At 40.7% G+C, this 21,617-nt stretch overlaps 1 protein-coding gene across 2 annotated transcripts in view; it reads left to right on the top strand.

Annotated features, from left to right (window-relative positions):
- Positions 1-21,617, top strand: part of PTCHD4 (patched domain containing 4) — a 94,016-nt gene that overhangs the window by 23,979 nt on the left and 48,420 nt on the right. For both annotated transcript variants that reach the window (XM_069805657.1, XM_069805656.1), the window contains exon 2: positions 1,496-1,976. In XM_069805657.1, the coding sequence (XP_069661758.1) occupies positions 1,496-1,976 (481 nt within the window). The remainder of the gene's footprint in view (positions 1-1,495; positions 1,977-21,617) is intronic.

Below are 21,617 nucleotides of genomic sequence, written 5' to 3'. Positions count from 1 at the left end.
CCTGGTACCTTGCTTCATTGGTTTTTCCTTAGGATGGGAATCATTACGACGAGCAGGTCTGGCGATTTCAGATAATGACCTGCGTGCAGCACAGGTGTTTCTAGAAATGGCTAATGTTGGATGTAATAGATGTTAAATGTGTCTCCCCCAAATGCTTCTGGCCTTTTGCAGATGACTGCTTCCATGTGCGTGTGTAGAGCAGAGCATCTCCCAAATTCAAGCTGTCAGTCAGCTCATTCCCATAGCCCATCTAGGCAAAAAGTATTATCTCATGTGAACTCGCTGCTGCAGGATGGTTTGTACATTGACTGGTTTGACAATTTTATGTTTTTATTAAATACAAGAGGAAAGAAATCTGAAAACTTATAATTCCATTTACAGGGAAAAAAGCACAAAATCTTGTTATTTGGTGTGCAACAGACATTAATCCCTGGGTTTAGAGTTTTTTGATCAAAGAGATTACTTGTGGTAGGACATTTTTATCCAATATCTACTGAGTCTTCTTCCTCAGTTTGCAACTGCGTTTGATCTTCTAAATCCACGCAAGCTTCCCCTGTCTTGAAAGGCGCACATCACTGTTAATCTAGAGAACTAGAATAACCAGAGGCTTAAAAGCAAGGACCTTCCTCACAGGACCTTTCTTACAAAAAAGAAAAAAAATCATCTAAATGTGACCAGATAACTCTACCAAAAAAAATGATCCGGTCTTGTAAATAGGCAGGAGCTGATCCTGAGTGCACGTGATGTGTCCTTTACTGATTGTCACGGAGTACTTTATGTCCTAGCATATACTGAAATAAGTGAGAACAGAGTAAGGTTCATATTCTTGAAATACAAAGCCACCAAATCCTGGCTAAATTGAGGTGTAGGGTAGATTCTTTTCTCTGTGCCGCTGATAGAAATCCATGAAATCTCAAATAAACAATTCAAGAAGTCTGATTTTAATTATATTTTTCTGGAGCCAGAGTAGCTATTAAACTTTGTGGATCCGTCTACATTTACATCTGTATACTGAGGAACCAGGCCTCATTTTCTGTACATTTACAACTTTTTAAAAGCATTTCCAAAGTGTCAGGAAATCACAAATCTTCCAGAAATTGATCTTCATCTCAAACTTTCATACCTCAGTAACTGGAGATTTGTTGTCTGTCGGAGTTAAAACGTGGGAAAGCGATCCTCTCCCACGGGGTGAGGAGCTTGCATGCTACGTTTCAGTCCCCGAACATCTGGGACCGCAATGAGTATCAGAGCAGTCCCTGAACTGCAGCACAGAATTGCAAATGAGCCTAAAATGAGTAAGAAACGGAGTCGCGGCAGGGAACAGGGATGCGTCCCAAAGCCCACTGAAGTGAACGGCACGACTCCTGTTGACTGCAGTGGCCTTTGAGTGGAGCTCTCGGCATGTCTGTGAAAGGAAGGTAGAGCCAAACGGTATCACTGTATCACATCTTACGCAGGATAACCACATGCTCATCTTTTTTACTTTCTCTCCCAGGATGGAAGGAACAGTTTTATTGGCCACCAGCTCGGAGGGGTCATGGAAGTGCCAAACAGCAAGGACCAGAGAGTCAAATCAGCCAGAGCCATCCAAATCACTTACTACCTCCAAACGTATGGCTCTGTCACCCAGGACCTCATTGGGGAGAAGTGGGAGAGTGAATTCTGTAAACTGATGCACAAGATGCAGCTGGATCACCAAGATCTGCAGCTCTACTCACTAGCGTCCTTTAGCCTCTGGAAGGACTTCCACCAGACCAGTCTCTTGGCCAGGGGCAAAATTTTGGTGAGCCTGATGCTGATTCTCCTGACTGCTACCCTCTCGAGCTCCATGAAGGACTGTCTGCGTAGCAAACCTTTCCTGGGACTCTTGGGAGTACTCACTATCTGTATTTCCAGTGTCACTGCGGCAGGGATATTTTTCATTACTGATGGAAAATATAATTCTACTCTGTTGGGAATCCCTTTCTTCGCTATGGGTAATTATTTATCTTCATAATAATAGGATTAACAGAGCTTAATGACAGGATTGTAAATTACATCCTGGGTTATAAAGTGCAGATTTTACCTTGAGTGAAAGTCTAAGTCATTTTCATCTTGTTAAATTGATCTGTGCCTTGCCAAAAAAAAGAAGAAAAAAAAAAAAAGAAAAAAGAAACAAAACAAAGCAGTAGCAACAATAAAGAGCAAATGACGTTGCTGGAATCTCGGCCAATATGAGAAAGGGGCAGTTTTATTGATCTCTGTTACAAAACGAAGGAGAAATTGTTATTGAAAACTAGTCAGCTCAGCACAGAAAATGGATGTGTGTTGACCTGACTTTGATGGGAGGCCAGCTGAAAGAGTAAGTTAAAATAGGAGGGCACCGAGGAAGGAAAGATTTTAGCATCCTTCCCGAGGAGGGCTTCTCTTCCAGCTCTGTCTGAGGGGCAGAGGGGAACGGGTTGGTGTTAGAATAAGATTGACGGGCTTTATCTCAGAGAGGAGATTACTGTTGTGGTGTTTGCCAGGCTGTAAGCAAAGGGGCCTGTCAGTATCTGTAGCGCATAATCCCTCGGTTTGTGAAGTCCCAGATCAGCTGCAGAGATTTCCTTTGTGTCACACCCAGGCAGGGGAAGGTGCAGATGAAGAACAAATGTAAAACCCAGCTCTTTTAGCAGAAGAATTGTTTTCGTTCCTTCTGTTCTCATTTCTGTTCCAAGCACTTTTAGTGCATCTGTGTGGTTAATGAGTTTGCTGGAAAGGTACATTGGAAAGGAAGAGGGAAACGTGCCCAAAACGGCTTGCTGAGGCAGCGTTGTTTGGTGCAATTGCATCCAAGTTTGTCAGAGTTTCACCATATCACGAGCCTGAACCCCAGCAATGACTCTATGCAAAATCTCAGCAGTGGCAGCCAAGACCCAAAAACCTTCATGCTTGCTTTTTGATAGCAGGAAACTTTACTTGTGGACAGAACTCTGTATCTTTAGAGTTAATTTCTTAAATTCCATTCATGCATCAAGCACTCAAGCCCAAGTCCTATGCTATGGTGAGAAATAACTAAATAAGCAAAGCCACAAGCTAGAGTCAAGATTTGGACAAGGGTCTTATATTTTTCTTAAAAACCTCGAGCTCCCAAAACCCTACATTTTCTTGCTCTTCCCCTCAAGAAGAGTCTTGTAGGTGTACATCCCCCAACCCCTTGCCTCCTATTTTTGTCTGTCCCCTGATAATGCATCTGTGTCACTAACCAAGGGGGATGAGCTGTGGCCTCCTCAGTCCTGCACCCAGCATCTCTGGAGCAGCTGGCTGAGGTGGGATGGAGTGGGATGGAGTGGATGCTCAAGATTCCAGAAGGGAAAGGGAGGACTGAGGCAAAAGACCCCAAGGAATTGCATGATTGACTCAACCTCATTAATAGTGATAAAAAAAGCCATGCCAAAGCCTAAATCAATCATCTGTGCTGTTAAATTGTGACAACGGCCCCTGGCATGGTTTGTCCTGTCCCAACTCTTCAGATGCTGTGCAAAGCTCTGCAGTGTAAGAGGACTTGATGGAAAGAAAGTGCTGAGAGGAGGAAGGGAAGAACACACTGGCAGGAGGAGCAGAGAACGTGCCCAGTTGTGACAGGGATGGATCCTGACGTAAGCGAGTGGTGTGGGGTTAGGAAAAAGAAATCTGCATGGCAGAATGGAGAAAAGGATGACAGTGGGGAAGGGGAGGCTCATGCCTGCTACCAGATTATGGCAACCTTTTTGTTGGGTGTCAGGAGGTGCATATCAAAGAGTGGGGCCAAAAGGCCTCAATTGTTTATTCCTCTGCTAGTGTCCCTTTTTAGGCAGCTGTAGATATGGGTGGCCCATACTCTTTGATTGGCAGGTCCCCAGTTTGTCACTCCCAAGGAGCCCCAAAGAGTGGCTGTAGGTGAAGCTCATCTTTGGGCTGACCTCAAAAGCATCAGCATCCATACAGGCCAAGAGAATCAATTGACATGGCATTAATATTGCGCTCAATTTATACAGACCCTGCAGCCCCAGGATGAGACAAGGGTGGGAATTTCTGAAAGCAGAGTGGCTCAGTTTCCCATCTAGGATGGTGGCAATCCAGGATTTTGTTTGCTATCTGAGGAAAAGTAATGTTTATAACTTTCTGTTGTGTTTTGCGCTGTCATTCTTGCCACAGCCACTGCCAAGAGCAAAAGAAAAGAAAAAAAACCACCTCTCTTGAAGTGAGATATTTGCAAGGATTGCTTCTATAACTTTATATTGAACAAACTTCAGGCTGAAAAAGAAAACAATTAAGTAACCCTTCTACACATATTTTATTCAGGAACCTCAGACTGAATTGGAAGTATCGTTAGAGAACAGCTTGCAATGCCTGCGAACTGCTGCTGGTAAATATTAAGCAACAGTTTTACAGTTTGGTAAAGTAAACCGCAGGAAGCATGTCTTACCAAAGTCATACTGGGTTATATCCTGCAAAGTCCTTTAAGTGACAGTGCCAGCTAATGAGACCTTGCTCTGCCTGTGATATACCCAGGACCTCACAGACCTGGGCTCCTCACAGGGCAGCGTTTTCTACTGAACCTGGTTTACCGTGAACCGATCTGACACCTGAGAGTAGATCCACTGAAGACCCCAAGACTTTTGATTCTGTGGGTCAATACATAACTCTGGCCCATGTTGTACCAGTGTCCTTTGCTGCTAGCACAGCAGAAAGCAAACACATCAGGTAATAATTGAGTAAATATAGATGAAACAGTGTGTAAAGCGGGGTTTCCCAGGATTACAAGTGCCAGATTTGCAAGTCAGCCTTTCAAAGTCAAGTTACTTAGATAAAAAAAATAAATGGCAAAACAGGTAATAACAGCCACAAAGTGCCTGCAAGTGCAATGCTACACAGAATACACAGGCAACCTTAATTTTGGTGGTTCCTAACTTTGGAACACTTCAACCTGACATTTGCAAACTATCCATTTAAAGTATATTTTTTTGGTCAAAAATACACAGTTTCTTCTGACATTCACTTTTCAAAGGATTAATTTTAATGGAAATTTGGTGATGTTCTTCTGCACTTGTCCTTTTGCCTGCAGAAATGGCAGGATTCTGCCATCTGAATGAGAGGAATAACCCTGGACTTGTACAAATGTTTAGGTCCATAATTCCTATTGCAGTGCAGAGTTTCTGTGGGTTTCAGTATATGGTAGAAGCCTATATGAAAGTAAAATGCTTAATATTTTTCTAAATTTGGACTGAATGACCTACACATTAATTATTTGCTGTAGTCCTGCTGTGAGGGAATGGTCTGCTGGGATTAAGCATCTCTCTGATATACTGGGGGAAGTGTGTTAGCTCAAATTGGCTTTTCTCTTTATCCTTGAAGGTGAAAAACTTCAGTCTTAAGTTAGGCATGAGGACAGTGGTGGAAAATCCTACTTGCTCTGACTCCACGATACCATGGCCTTCTCAGATAGCTGCCTCAGGAAAACCAGTTTCCCCAGTACAGTGTCTACCACTGTGGTTTCTGAGTCTGTGAGGAGCAAGTCTTCAGAAAGGTCCTGTGCAAATAATGCTCTGACTGCCAGGATCTCCTGCAAACAGGAGCAAGAGGTGCTGATTTTTAGCTGTTCATACCCCAGACAAATGGGTAAATGTGATGAGGTAGAGAAAAGGTGCTTCTTTAGTTTCAGGGCTTCCTCCTTTAGGAACTGAAGTAGACTTAGGTGTTTTGTTTGTCTCTTTTTTTTTTTTAAAGTTGGGTTTTAGTAACCACCATGTGAAATCAGAATATGGGACAGTTCTACCTTGCATTTCTCTTCTGGGACACATGCAAACTGAAGTTTCTTCTGCAAGTTTGACACCAGCAGAGCTATCACCACTGGATGTGTTTCAGATAGGAGATAAAGGGTCAAATCATTGAGTTTCAGATTTGTTCTAGATGTCAGAAATGGACCTGGGTAGGTGTTCATATCTGCCTTTTGTGTTTGAATTCATGATGCAATTTCAAAGGGATGTTATGTACGTGACATAATTATGGTTTCCCATGCCTAATCATCACTAATTAATATAACCAGAAGGTTAACTACATAATTGAGATATTATTGGTGCCATGATTTGCTTTTTAATGCACAGGAAACAGACTGATATCATCAGAGAGATAATGATTTAACTCAGCTGAGGATCTGACTGTATATTTTTAAATGCAGGTATATTAATTATGTCATTTTACACTGTAATTATTTTTGGCCAGTCCATGAAGTACCTCATTATTTGGATTAGTGGAAATCTTATGTTAAAAAGGTAACTACAGTATAATTAGAGTATAATTATGCTTTTTGGATTATAAAGTATATGTTTCTTAGAAGGCTTATTCACAGTGGATGTAAGAAATATTTCTTGCTCTTTGTAAGTCCAGACCATGAAGACCCTAAGATCTTCATGGGAACAGCTAGTTCTTGTTGAGTCTTTAGAGACCACTAAGCTCAGTGGATGCCCTACAACACACTGCAATATTATTACTACTACTACTACCAATAACAACACTGTTAGTAGTGGTGTAGTAAAGAGATAAAAAAACTTTAGGAGGCAATAGGCTACCCCTGATGTAAGAATGCAAGATAGATGGCAGAGATTGTACTTACAGTGCAGACTTTTCTGTTAAAATTCCCAGTTATTCATTCCCCTGAGTTATTCAAATGGAAGGAAGAAGCAAGGCAAAAGCAGATGAGACTCCAGGCAGTTATTAGCATTTCAGACAGAAGCTATCTAACCTCCTTTGGATGACAATTGTTAAAATAATGGGTGGAGATCACCTTTAAGTAAATTTGAAATGTCACAGTATTACCATTAGTGGTAGAGTTGTGGTAAATTACAAAAAAAGTCCTAGTGCAGGTGAGGAAATTATTTTTTTAAACCTCAGAAGACAAATGTGAGTGCACGTTATCACTAGTTTACCTGTACATGAAGTATCACACTATTTCTAACCTTTGCTTCAAGCAATGGACTTTCTGATTACAACTGCAACTTAGAAATATTTCAAGAGTGACCCTGACTTTGGTTTTGTCCTTTTGAAGCAACAGTAAAGCAAATCCCATATGAACCTCATGTTATATGATCATCTCCTATCTGTATGAGGAGCAAGAGAATGACCCTTTAGAGCAAAGAGACCTACTGACATAAACCTCCACCACTCCATGCCTTAGAAATACAGTGAATCTGTCATTTTAGTTGTTACAGCAGTTCATGTCCCCACCCACTCAGAAGATCATTAAGGACTTGGAAATACTTTGTCCTTAATTAGAAAATGTCCATTCTTGACTTCTACTGTGGGAAATGGGAATAACAAAAAAAACCATGGGGCAGCAGGAGAAAAAAAAAATGGAAATATATAAAAATGTTTAAAATGACCTATTTGGATGAGCAGATAACATAAATAATTCATATGAATGGGTTTAGACATTCTCGGTATTTGTAAGGCTGATTTCCCCATAACCTGGTGTAGTCCCTAGCAAGTCTATTCCTGACTGCAGAGGGTTGGGTTTTTCTTTTTCATTTCTATAGGTAAGGTTAACCTCCTCAGAACAGTCTTTCCAGGATTTTGAGCAGAAGACCAAAGCCTTTCTGGGGTAACCTGCTACACTTGCACCATGCAGTCTGGCCCTGCAGCTATGCCCTGGAGCTGTCATGGTTAGGGAGAGGCAACAGGACTGGGGCTGTCCTTGTCTCCTCAAACACAAACGAGATGAGGATATTTCTGTCAGGGTCCTTTGGGCCTTCTCATGCCCCGCAGAAAAGGATGCAAAAAGAAACACAGCCAGCCTCAGTCCTAACAACAGGGTTTGTAGCACCTAATTTCAGGTGTCCGGAATGTTCCTCCCTTAACTGAAATGACACAATCTCAATTTCCTTTGCAGTCAATAGAAAGAAATAGGTAACTCCAAAGTCATTTGGACCATCACTTAGTACATATGTGGGTGGGATGAGTGGCACTAATCTGTAGAAGGTCCTATCCATCTCTGAAAAAGCTAGGGTGACTGCTTAGACTTTAACACCTAAGGTCTATACATAAGCTCCAAGATACATATACATGTGTGCATATATGCATAAACTGACTTGAATCCCTTACAGACTGAATTCTAGCTTTTCCTTTTCTGTAGAGACTTACCAGAAAGTCTCTTATCACCTCAGATGTCACCATCTCTTAGAGCAGTTGCCCCACCCCAGGAGGTGGCTGGTCAGTGATTCCGAGGCTCGGCTCAGGTTGAAGCGTTCATCCTTGGACCATTGCCCGAGGACAGACCAGCACTACCAGATCCTCCATAATGACAGAGCAAATACAAAAGACATTGGCCGGGTTTGTTGCTTGAGAACAGTCAGCTAAACTCTTCCTCCTTCTGACTCTAGTGGGAACCCAATTAACCCATTTGTCCAAAGTGAAGTCTCCAAATACAGTTGTCTTTTATTTTTATTATTATTATTAAAACAGCTTCCTCGGCTCTCCATCTGCAGCTAACAGACTGGTAACTGTTATTTGAGCTGCTTCTAATTTGCTGCAAGCATTTCTACCATCCTTTGAAAAAAAGTGGTTTGATAAGAGAAGAGAGCATGTTTTGAGCTAAAAAGTCAAAAGCTAAAGGGAATGGTTTTCTTTTGCACTTAAAAATGTATGTTTAGTACTCTTAATCAATACACAAATTCTGTTCAGATAGTAAAGGGTATTTCCTTTCCAGATGTCTCACGCATTTGTCTGAACACCACTTGCTTTCATTTTTCTACCCTTTCATGGCAATGCTCATTCCTATGACTGGGTTATTTAAGGTTCTTTACTGGATGCACCTTTTCTGTGTGTTGATCTCATTTAGCAGGAGTTTCGTTCCTTGTACTTAGTATGTATCGATGCACATCACATTTACATTTGGCTCATTTGGGCTGGAAAGGAGCTGCCTCATGGCAGAAATGATTTAGCTCCATGTATATCATCCCTAATAGGGCAATGACAAATCCAGCCTTGAATAGCACCATTGCTAGCAATTCCATAACCTGCCTCGACAGCTTGTTCCAGTGCTTAAACAGTCATACATTTATAAAGGTATTTCTTAATATTTTCACTGCTACAGTTTATGCCTATAACTTCAGAGTCTGTCTGGCCTGCCTGCGGAGTGTAATTTTTCACAGTATCTATGTACTTGCAAATACTTTTAGGATATTTTATACGTAGGGCTGTGCTTACTTCAGCTTGGATATAATTTCCTACCAGATCTTTTCTCCCCCGATATTTTACTGTAGTTCACATTTTTCTATGAGCTCCATCCATACAGGAAGATTGATGGGGGTTTCTGGTCTCTGCTGGAGCACTGCGGATCTGCAGGAAAGTGCAGATGTGGGATAGGCTGAGGATGTGTCCTGTGCTCTTTGGTGTGTGGTGGGAAAATGCAATCTTGCATTGTCCTTTCTTTTCTGCAGAGCAGGAAAGGTGGGCTCTGCTACCAGAGGGAGCACAGAGTGAATGATCCTATGCGCTGTCAAGCATGCTGTCTGCTTGCCTTAGGTACTGTGTTCCTCTGTAGGGAAATCCAAAGTTGTGCTTCTGGTTTTTAAGCAAAAATGAAAGGCAGAAAATGCATTGACTTTCTCCTGCAATACCTTTTGTGTGCAAATAGCCCCTGGAACTCACTGTTGTGAGCTACGGTTGTGGCTCAAAATTCAGCTTGGTTCAGAAAGGGTTGGATTTTTACACAGCTAGCTAAAATATCTTCATTATTTTGAATAACATTGCAACACTAAAACATAATAGTAAGGAAGAAATACAAAAATTAATGACCATGTTCAAAAGCCCAGTTCAAAAAAAAGGTACAAAGAAATTTGACTTGTGAAGAAATTTTCCCATAGCTGCCCTCTTTCAGTCTGATAATTTTCCCCCAAAGAGTTAGGAAAAGGGTACAGAACTCAATAGACCATTTACCAAATGTTCTAAATCAATATTTATCTGCTAGATTCATCTGCAATGTCAAAAACTTTGCATAGAATTAAAGGCTTAAAGAGTCTATTGCAAATACAAAACCAACTAAAAAGACCTTACTGGATATTGTATCATTTATATGTCCTCTTTTGTGCAATCACTAGCCGGTTGAGCTTTTAATAATTCAGTTTTATCCTTCCATTTCTGATCCTTTGTTTTTTTCACTCCATTTCTTTTCCATGAAGTGACTTCTCCTCTCCGGTAGGATAACTGCCTGCAGTAACATACAGCACCCTGAAGCTGCACTGGCTCAGGGTTCGTTGCTCCACAAGTGGTAATAAATGATAGCAGCAGCCTACATTATTCAAGAAGTATCTTCCGTGCCATTGGCATACACTTGTGTTACTGGCCTTCAGACAAAGGCATACTCGGGTATTACAGCTATGACTTTCCATGTGTTAGTCCTGCTGGATGAGATGAAGCAGGTCATGTTTCATCCACGCTTGTCTGACCGCGAGATGAAGAAGGGCACGCTCTTTTGGATGCTCAAAGCGGTCGCGAGAGCTGCAGCAGCAAGAGACGTAGGCACAGGGCTGCAAGTGGTACCACCAACTGAATGAGATGAAAACCTCAGGCCTTTGCAGCTTCGGATCGCTAAAGATACTCTTTAATTTTTGTTCTGCAAGATTGGGTATACTGTCCTCACTGTCTTGGCTGGATTTCAGTGTGGATAATTGCATTTCTATCTTCTTCAACTTCCCCCTGCTGTGCAGGTTAGATACAGTATCGGTGAGCACTGCCTGGCTGAGAGCAACGTGCAGGTGGTGCTCTGTTAAGCAGATGCTAGTTTTTACCCAGACAAGGCTATATTTCACTGGTGAATGCAATGGCCACATTACGTGGCTCAGCAGTCTCTAAAATCATTCTGCGTTCCCTAAGAATATGTAGCTGTGTCTTGGCATGTTGTCATTGCAATTTCCTGCGATAATCTGGCACTTCAGCAGTAGAGAATTTTTTGCTCATACTCTATATTCTTAAAGCCCAAGGAAGAAAAGCATTTCTTCGCAGCCTGATATGACGCTTTGACCTGCCCAACCCATACATCCTAACCCACATTCAAATGCAAATCTGCCACAGAAATTTTAAGTGCTGTAGCTTTTCCTGGTGTTATGAACTCCGTTGCTGTTGATATCCTGCATATAAAGAAAACTATTTTGCTAGCATAGCCATGAAACCAATTAGTACTGTATCATTTTGCAAACTTTACATAAATTCAGAAACTGCAGGTATAATCTACCAGAGGGAGCACTTGCATTGCTTTATAAAGAGGACAAATGGCAGATTACTGCACACCCAGTGAGACCCTAGTGGGTGAAATTTTCTGTGTTTCTTTAAGTTTCTAGTTGATATTTTCACTATTACTGTTGAGAAATTACTGTCCTCCAGGGAGACGCAGAGTTGTGGAAGTTCAAGGCAGAGAGGTGCTCTGCATACTGAGTGCAGAGCAATGAAACCTTTTGTCCTACAGTAACTTAAAACCGTTTAGGACGAAGTTTTCAGTTAAGGCAATTTAAACCTTCTGAAACTAGACTGGGAGCCCTGGGAACAAAAAGCCTGTTTGTGCTTAGAGTAGATACCACAGCAAAAAGAAACTGTGCAAAGAGCAAACCCAAACCCCTTCTAATGCACAATCTTCTCATGGGAGCAGCTGAAAGAGAAGACAACCCCACAGGAGAGATGCTAACTACGCTATTGAAAGCATTACCAGAAAGTGCAGTGTTGGGGCTGTACAAGAGCTGAATATACTAGGCAAAAAAACAGTGCAAATATCCCTTCCATCACACTTCCAGTCAACTTCAAGGCACCAGTTTTAGGAGCGAAAGCTGCTGGATTCGCCTAGTCTTTGGCTCGCTGCAAAAGTACAGCTCAGTGCCTTTTGTAATCCCTTGTGTGGGCTTTCAATGTCTCTCCCATCAGAGCTAAGAAACAGGGAGGACTTTATCATGCAGTTAGCCTGCTTTTAAATGAATAACCTTGGTAGGATGTTGAGGGAGAAAAGGCTTTACTAATCATAGATACAGATGTTCTACCTCTTTCTTAGGTTATTCGAAGTCAGGCTCTGAACAACGCAGTTAATGAAGCAAGTCTCAAAAGATCTCTCTTACGTGGATTTTGACCTCTAATATACTTATTATTTCCCTGAGGGGAAAGTAATAGAATCTCTTTGCGGACTATTTCCAAAAAAAAGTGTAGAAATTTATTATGATTGAAACCTCTTCCGCTCTGCTGCAATTTTTGAAATTGGTCAGGAGGTATGAAAGTAGTTGGTGGTCAAGGACAGACAAACAAAACCCAAATGCATACACAAACATAGAACACTGGGCAAAACAAGACAAAAATGTCAATCCATTTTCCTTATGTATAGTGTGAAAGAAAAAAGTAAAAAACTGTGTATGTGGTAAACAGTCATGACTTGGCTTTTACAGCAATGAAATCGTTAAACCTCATCCACTCGGGAGTTTTTTCTCACAAGTTGGAAAAGATACTTTGTCAGCTTTTAAATTGCAAGAATATTGTCAGTGCTCCAGGAGACCTTTGCTTGTCTTTTGTGACCTCTTTTACCCAACCCTGTCATGTTTGTGTACCGCTTCCCTAGGACCTGACACTGTATTGCAAAACACACATCAGACAATGTATTCCTTATGAATTTTTTTTATTTCAGCTATTGATAATTTTCCTTGGAGTTTATTCAATGTTTATTAGAAAAGATGAGGAGACCTTTAGTTTCATTATTCAGTGACACAAATATCCCCTTTAATGTCTTTTACTGGAACACTTTGCAAGGTTTCTAACTCTTAGAGGGGGTTGTTTGTTGACCTGACATTAGTAAGGAAAAGTGAAAGCATCACAGAAATTGTTGAAAAATAGAGAAATTCTTTTACCTACAGATCAGGTTCTTCCATGAATTTTCCCTTAACCGTGTGTGTAACTGGGTCACTGATCCACTGATAACTTTAATAGGCAAATGGAGTACACTGGTCATATTGGAGGTCCCTTAATAATAAACTTAAAACAAAGTTATTAGGAATGATTTTTGTCTTCTCGTAGAGAGGACTGGTTTAACTTGACATGACAAAACAAAAATGACATGTTTCAGGACGACAAATTTTAGCCTAGTACCCCTCTACTGAGTTTGGTATATTGACTAATGGGTGAAATTAAAAGGAAGCTTTAGGTCATTGAATCCAACTCCTTGTGACTGCAAAATCTTCATTTTAGCATGCCTTAATTCTAAAGCTGAGTAGATGAGTATCATCTCAGTTAACTTTAACCTTCTACAATTTGGGCATCTGTTTGAAACTTTAGGGTGATTTCTCATATCATTAGGACAAACAATCTGAGAATGACTCTGCCAGATCAGGCCAAGGTTTCACCTAACTGAATGCCCTATCTCTGGCAATGCCTGGTAACAGATAACCTGGAAAGAACAGCAGGACAGGGCAAGTGCACAGTTCCTGGACTATCCCTCTGGTTCAGGGAGTCACAGATAATTCCTCTGCACTTAGCAGCTCTTCTAGGATTTCGCTGAGATGCTTTTTTGCCATATGAACTTGTAGCATCCATGAGTGCAGCTTAACTCCCTGTTGTGTAGAGCTATGTCTCTGAGATCTGTCATAAGTGTATCACCAATTAGTTTCACTGATGACCTTAGTTCTTGTGTAGGAAGAGAGAGTGAACGTGTCTTCCTTAGAGATCTTCCTCGTATCATTCATGGTTTTATAATTGCCTCCTCCATAAGGCTGATGAGGTCCTATCTGTTTAAGCTTCTGTCATATGAAGCAACTCTATATGGGTTTGGCCATGCTAGATTCCCTTTTAATGACACCTGGAACCCAATTTCTCTGAAAACTCTTTGAAAAGCCAAACCCAAATGCTTGCAGGAATATCAAGTTCATAAAGAAAGAAACTACTACCCTGCAGACTTTATAGTTTAGGGAAAGGTAAATCTGCTCAAAGCCATAACACCCAGCTCATGTGCAAGTTTTGATATCCAACAATGTACAGAGAAATACCAATTTCTTTCTCAGAGTTCCTTAAAAAGAAAAGGAAGTTCACAGAACAAGAGCTAAACGGTCACTGTAATCTAGAAATGTAACTGGAACTAAATTCTTATAGCCAAGTTAAAACTTGGTTGCCAATATCTAGGTAGCCAAAGGCATCATGGAGCATCATGAAAGGAAATTGCTCAAGTATCTCAAAGACCTTAGTTAGATTTTGTAGCCCCTGATTAACTTCTGTAGTCAGAAAACCCAGACTGACCCTTATCAGTATCTGGATTAATACAAAGTTACTGAGAGTTACATGAACTTTATCCACTCATCTAGATTGATGGGGGGAGACAACTAACAATTAAAAATATTCCTCTATCATTTTGTGACTCTCCCAAGAATTTGGAGTTTACATTTCAAAGAGTCCTCAGAAAATTAGATTAGATTAGAATAGAATAGAATAGAATAGAATAGAATAATATTGGTTGGAAGGGACCTACAATGATCATTGAGTCCTAGTGCCTGACCACATCAAGGCTGACCAAAAGTTAAAGCATGTTGTTAAAGGGTATTGTCCAAATGCCTCTTAAACACTGACAGGCTTGGGGCATCGACCACCTCTCTAGGAAGCCTGTTCCAGTGTTTGACCACCCTCTCAGTAAAGAAAGGCTTCCTAATGTCCAGTCTAAACCTCCCCTAGAGCAGCTTTGAATCATTCCCACGAGTCCTGTCACTGGATCCCAGGGAGAAGAGCTCAGCACCTCCTTCTCCATGTCCCCTCCTCAGGAAGCTGCAGAGAGCAATAAGGTTGCCCCTCAGCCACCTTTCCTCCAAACTAGACAAGCCCAAAGTCCTTAGCTGCTCCTCAGAGGACATGCCTTCCAGCCCTTTCACCAGCTTTGTTGCCCTCCTCTGAACACATTCAAGGACCTTCAAGTTTTCAATTCAAGTTTCACCAAAAGTCAGCAGAGTTAGACAGTTATTTCTCATAAATTCCTTTTGAAAGAAATTGTAAAAAATTGTCATTGGTCCAAATGTAGGAAACTTTTATTTCCTGGGAAAAAGAAATGATAACTGTTTCTAGTATTTATAACATTCAAGTTCTTTATTTTCCACTCTAAGACCTCCTTTCATTTTTCTTCTGAGAAAAGGGGAAATAGAGAAAAAGGGGAAGAAAAAAATCAGGGTGTGAGGAAATAAAGAAAGGAAAACATCCAGAAGTTCCTTTTGCTTTTTACATTGTAAACACACAGGAAAGAAAAGAACACATTTTAGTAGATAGAAGCTTTAAGTACAAAAGTTCCAACAACCTTATCTTCTAAAATCTTAATGTTTTATGTGATGGCAACAGATGTTTTAACACCCTACAACAAATATTTATCTGGAAAAATATCAGTAAATATTATCCTATAAAATGACTTTTTATAGGTACAATAATTATTTCCATTATATAATGGGAAATAGGTCTTAGATAAACTTGATTTTTTGAAATTAATCTCCAAGTTTACACAAGAAAAGAAACCATGCTGGTGTAGTATAATCAGGTAATGGTAATTTGATTTACACCTGCACAACATTTTGGTACATTCATGTATTTGTACTACATTAAATCACTGTAGCTTATATTAAATGTAATGATGAAATATTAATTTGTAAATGTGCACTCTTCCTTCTGGGAAGACATAAATAATCAGGCCAAAAAAATTTCTTCTATGCTATTCAACACCTTTCCCCATGTTCTGGAGTGAAAAAGAAATCAATAGTAGTAAAATTCTCAGATAATGCAAGGTTTGGCAGATAAAAATAATGAAAATGCAGCCCAAGCACATCATCAGGCAGGCTCATTTTGTCAACATGTGCTTCATCACAGTTAAGTGCTAGATTATGCATCTAGAAACAAAGAATGTATTCACATTTGCAAGATGAGCAATTACATCCCCCGAAAGCAAAAACGATGAGATCACAGTAGATAATGCATTGAATATGAATTCCTAGTGTACTGCTGTTGTTAACATGGGAGGATGAAATTGCAAATGTGTGTTACAGAAAGAACAGGAAGGTGACATCAGTTAGGTGAATGACTTTAGGAAGATGCTAATTAGCTTTTTGAGTGGGATTCACCTGACAAAATGTAGATGTCTATCATGTATGCAGTATCTCTATGGCACTGTTGAGCCTTTCCTAGAGTATGTTTCAAAATAGACTACGAAACTGGAGTCCTTCACTGGGAAGAATATGATGTTCTTGTTTTCAACAGCAGGCAGTTGTATAGGGCAGGTGGAGATGACAGTTAAACCACTTCATACCAGAATAAAGGTGCAATTCTTTTACAGTGAAAGCAATTAACCACTGGGACAATTTTTCAGGGCTTGATGGACTCTGTATGACTAAAAACTTTCAGACTAAGACTGCATTTATATAGCATACAGGCTATACCCCAAAAACTGTGATTTTTATGCAGAAATGATAGGTTACAATGGTTTTGGCATATGATCTTAATAGTTTTCCCTAGTCTTAAAACCTATGAAGTTTGTGTTATGGAAGAACAGAAATTTTGTCTTCTGTCTGTGTGACAAATAAGTTTTGCTCTTGCTCATCCTAAATTTTCTTCTCAACTTTATCCCACTATTCCTATTTCATGTCCACCTTTAGGGAACTTCAGATAATTGTCTTTACTCACTAGACTCCTACAGATATTCCTACAGAATAATCTTACGGTCATATCTCTATGTTACGTATCTTTTATTTTGCAAGACTTTGATAATAAAACCCACTCCATTAATTAATGGTATTCTGTAAGACTGTCAGGTTACACCAACATATCAAAAATCCAAAATCACTTCCAAAAACTTTCTTCTTAGTACATTTTGATAAGTGCCCAAGCTCCACTAACCAAAATACACAAAGGCTTTGCTGTTTTGCTTCATTTGTTCTAGAACATATCTATCTTTTAGGCTCTTCAGAGCAGCCGTGACTCATCTGGCAAACTCTTCCAGGCCTACGTGCCTTTTTACTCATATAAATCCAATGCATGTAAAAAAATACTGGAAAGCTATTATTGTTCCTATGGCTCCCTGGCTTTTGATTACATTTTGTTTGAACTCATATAACAGTAGGACTGCGTGAGATGTTGCATCACAAGGAGTTTCTCTAAAAGACATACTGGATTCCTTTATTAGCTTCTGTATTTGTATTACTTCCAGCTACACATTAGTCTTAACAACATTGTGTTTCCATAAACCCATCCAGTGTTTCTACCTTGTGGCTAGTGCAGAGTCCCAGAAGAGAGCTGGTGAAATGCTCATATATCTATTAAATTGTGTGTTGCCTCTCAGCACAGAGATTAATTTCACCTAGTTCTCTTATCTGGTACCTTGTTAACAGTATTCCTCTTTAATACTTATCTTTCCTTTTGCCTAGACATGAAAGCTAGTTTCAGTGGTTAGCAATTGCTGTACTCTCTTAAGATCAGCATCATTATTAGTTCTTCACATCTTCAGTCCTTTGACACCCCTTTTTATGTCTTTCAAATACAAACTGGCAGCAACTCAGTAAAGCAGGTCACAACCATCATTCCCTTCACCCTGGTACAGTAGATGAGAAGGCTGAGTATTTTGGCTTTATGAAATGCAGTGATGGAGGAAGTCTCAGTAAGACCTGAAATTCAAGCTTTTCTTGCTCCAAGTTGTAGCACTTGCTTCTTAACACACTCGCTGGTTATGTGATAATCACAATCTGGATTTCACAACAGTGTAAAGCCCATACGCAGTGTCTCAGACTGTAACAGAGGGCAGAAATAGACTACTTCAAGTTTTCTTTCTTCACAGCTATCCCTTTATGACTTTCTTTTCGTTGCTTGCATTCCTCAGATCACTGCTGGATACTGAATTTCCAGTATGACAGATTAAGGCAATATCCAAATCATTTGGGAACCTAGCACTTTCTGGAAATCAGAAACTGCTGCTTTATGCAATCTATGTTTAGAATTACTAGCAGAAGGGAGCAATTTTTAAGGGAAATGGAAATAAAGCAGTTATATTGCTTTTTCCTTTTTAACCCCATTATGGCAGTTTTACTTGCTGCTGACTGTCTCCTAGAGGTATTGCTGTATCATTTCCCTGCTTCCACAGATTCACCTAATCATACATTTTTCTTCCACTCTGTGCCTCCTACACTCCAGGCTTCCTGTGGTCCATGCGGTTCATCAAATGTTCTTCCTTCACCCTTTCTTTCCACAACCTTATACGCCCTTGGCTCTTCAGCATCAAACTGTGGTCTTTCTTGTTTCTCTGTATCCAGTTATAACATTTGATTCCTATTTGCATTAAATGTATGACATGTGACCATAAGCCTCCTCTAACCGCTTTGCAAATCTCTTCTTTGGTTCCTAAAGAATTCAGGATAACAATGTTTCCCCACTACATCTTCTTCTTAGAGGCAGCATCCTCATAAATCCCTCTGTGCCAGCTGCATGCTGCATACGCTGGTAATCCCTAGATGAGGTGACATTGTCGAACCATAATCCATAGTCTCCTTGTTGCCTCTTCATATTTGTTAACTCCGTTCCTTTAATAGTCAAACACAATAATCTTCCAAGTGACAACTAAGGCCTCAGCTTATCTGCATGGAGCGGCAGAAGATCCAAGCAGCAAGTAAGGCTAGAAGGGGAATTTGCTTCCAGCCCCATCCCAGCAACCTTGCAATACGTGCTGCCTGCTCACCCAGGTGCTGGTTTGTAGTGTCTCCCCACACCAGCTCCCAGGATCTGGGAAAACACAGCTTCTTGTGGGGGCTGGGACTGGGACCACGGTGAGGAGCACTGAAGGACCTGACTGACTAGAAGGTACTCGGCTCTCAGCATCCTCGCACCTTTTCCTACATCTTTTGAAATTATCTCGTTGCTCTTCAGAAAACGTATTGGTAGAATGAACTAGGTTCCACTCTTCATCTGCACTTTACTTTTGGGATTTTGATAGGTGAAAATCTGCCATGGGCTGCAGGAGTTGTGTTGCTAATTGCCTAAGTGGGGTCTGTTCATGGTCCTTCAGGCAAAGTCCAGCTCTTAGGTTTTACTTGTCTCAGAGACCCCCATCTTATCCGATCACAGGCAGTCAAGTGCCTACAGTAAGGACAGAGGGAGCTCTGAAGAGCCCTGCAATGCCTGTGTCAGGAAGGACTTGCTGGTTTGGTCCTGGTATGAGCAGAGGAACAGGAGCGTCGTGAGACAGGAGAGCTCCTTGTACCAGATGCTTCAGAATGCTTGACTAAGATGTATTTATATTTTTCTGTTAGAAAAAACAAATATTGTTGGCTTTGTAGCGAGATAAAATATGTCTGTGGTGTGTCAGGGAAGGGGCTTCTCTACCTCACCCTCCTTTGATCTCCCCCCTTCCCAAAACTCTTCTCAAAAATCAGTGTGGAAATGGCAGAAATCATGCCCTTTTCTCCCTGGCTTCTCATTGTCACGGCTGAATTCACAGGATGAGTCCATCAAAGTCAATGGAATTGCCTCAGAAATTAATTTGTCTGGGATAGCTTGCAACAGATGTGCTGTTGGCTTCTGCTTTTATTATTTCTGTGCTTGTAGCATGGCCCTGTTAAGTGAGATCCGTTCCAAGCCCTGAGGACCCCGCAACACAAACTCGCTCCGTAAAATGAGAGAAGGGAAACCAGAAAGATTTGACCAATGTCACAGAGGAGACCTGGCTTTAGAAATGTAATGTCACAGTCTGATTTTGGACCGTGCCACCCAACTGCTATAAAACAAGGGTAGGAGTAACCATGGAGGAGGCCAGATGTCTGCTTGGGAAGGTATCCAGGGCTTGCCACCACCGCATGAAAAGAGAGACGAACAAGCCACTCAGACTACTTTCTAATTTGATACGTGTGATTGAAATATTTTCTCTCACTGCAAAGCATTTATTCATGATGGATGCAACTGAACTGGGTTGGAATCAGGCCACCAGTTGCTTGGCTAAGGAGGGTGTTGCCGCAGAGGTGGAGGTGCAATGCACCACTGGGGTATAGCTGTTTGCTTCATGTTTGGCCATGAGCCACCACCAAAACTCTGTCAAAAGGACTGAGACAGCTGCTCTAATGCTATATATGCCTATGCTATGCACTGTGGGACCTCCATGTAAGTGCAGATTAGCATTTAAGGTGAAAGAGGGTAAAGAAGGGAAGCAGCTTGCTTATCTGCTGGTCTGCACCCAGACATACCCACCCGAAGAGCTACAAGCAAGTAAGGATAACCATATCCTCTTAGGAGACCCATAATGATATTGGGAAGGTCAGAGTCTTGCTGGAAGTCCCTCAGAGATACTAGACATTGGCTGATAAAGGAGAAAAGAGGAAAACTCTTGCTCAATGAAAAGATAAATGAACAAGAGTATCAGTCATGGTGCCAGCAGAATTGCTACAGGTGCCAGCTTTACCGGAGAAGCAGCAACAGCAATGGCAAATAATTTTAATAATCCCTGCTGATATCAGCATCCTTCTGTTCAAGTATCTAGCTGAAGTCACAGCATAATTAACCTTGGCTGGGCTATAAGATCAGCAATGTCCTGAAGAGACTTGCACTGAAAGAATTTATACTGTCACATATGTGAGTAGGAAAATCATAAAAAAATCTTGCCAGAAATTTTGCATATGGCATTTCACAGCTAAATAGGAGCATTTATAGGAATGAAATATGTTAAAGGTGAGATATAAGGCCTGAATCTTTTTAAGAGAAATTTTTTTTGCATCCCAGAAGTGCATCCAGAGTCACAAGCGGGATGAGGCTCAGGTACATACTTTCATGATTACCAAAATACTAGTGTACTGTATAACTAACTGTGGTTATCAAAGTACTGTTGATTTGGTGTATTCTTCCTCAATACACAGTTCAGTTGTCATGTGCTTTCACACCAGAGGAGACACTACCTCCCCAGAAAACACCAGCAGGCAGTTTTGCACAGCTGTTCCTGCCTTGTGTAATGATTTTATGAAGAGACTCATTTTTTGTCTTAGTGGCTGCCAGCCCATCTGGGACAGGCAAACAGCAACAATCATTGCAAAGCTGTCGATAAGGCTTTATCCTGTTTCATCCTCCAGCATTGCAATGTATTTAGGCAAGCAAAAGCCCCAAAGTTGCCACTTAAATATGGATTAAAGCCAGATTTCCTCCTTTACACATGTTTTATTGAGTAGATAAGAAGGCTAAAACTTGGAAAATTACTGACTAGGTTTTTGATCTGAGAACCGGGCCTGGAACAGAACAAGCGCCCATAAGCACCTTTATGCTCTTCCACCAGTAACACCTTCTTGGACAAAACCAGAACATCTATCTAATATGGAGAAAATGTGGGGAGAAATAATTTAGATGAAAGGGTGTCCTTGGATGGGTGAAGAGATTCAAGATGAGGCTCAGGAGAGAAGAAAAAAAAAAAAACAAAGAAGAGAGAAAAAAACCACCCCAAAAGAAACAACCACACATCCTGAATCTTTTATCTATTCTGATGAAGTTTTAATGACTTAAGTTTCTTCTTTGTGTTAGTTAAAATATTTTTAATATCTTTCTGTAAAAATAAACTTCTACTCTGACAGAAGAAAAGGCATAAGTGATATATCCTCAGGAACAGCTACTATAATTAC

This window comes from Haliaeetus albicilla, chromosome 18, assembly GCF_947461875.1.
Source record: "Haliaeetus albicilla chromosome 18, bHalAlb1.1, whole genome shotgun sequence".
Lineage (NCBI taxonomy): Eukaryota > Metazoa > Chordata > Aves > Accipitriformes > Accipitridae > Haliaeetus > Haliaeetus albicilla.
This window is presented reverse-complemented; position numbering and strand designations above follow the sequence as displayed.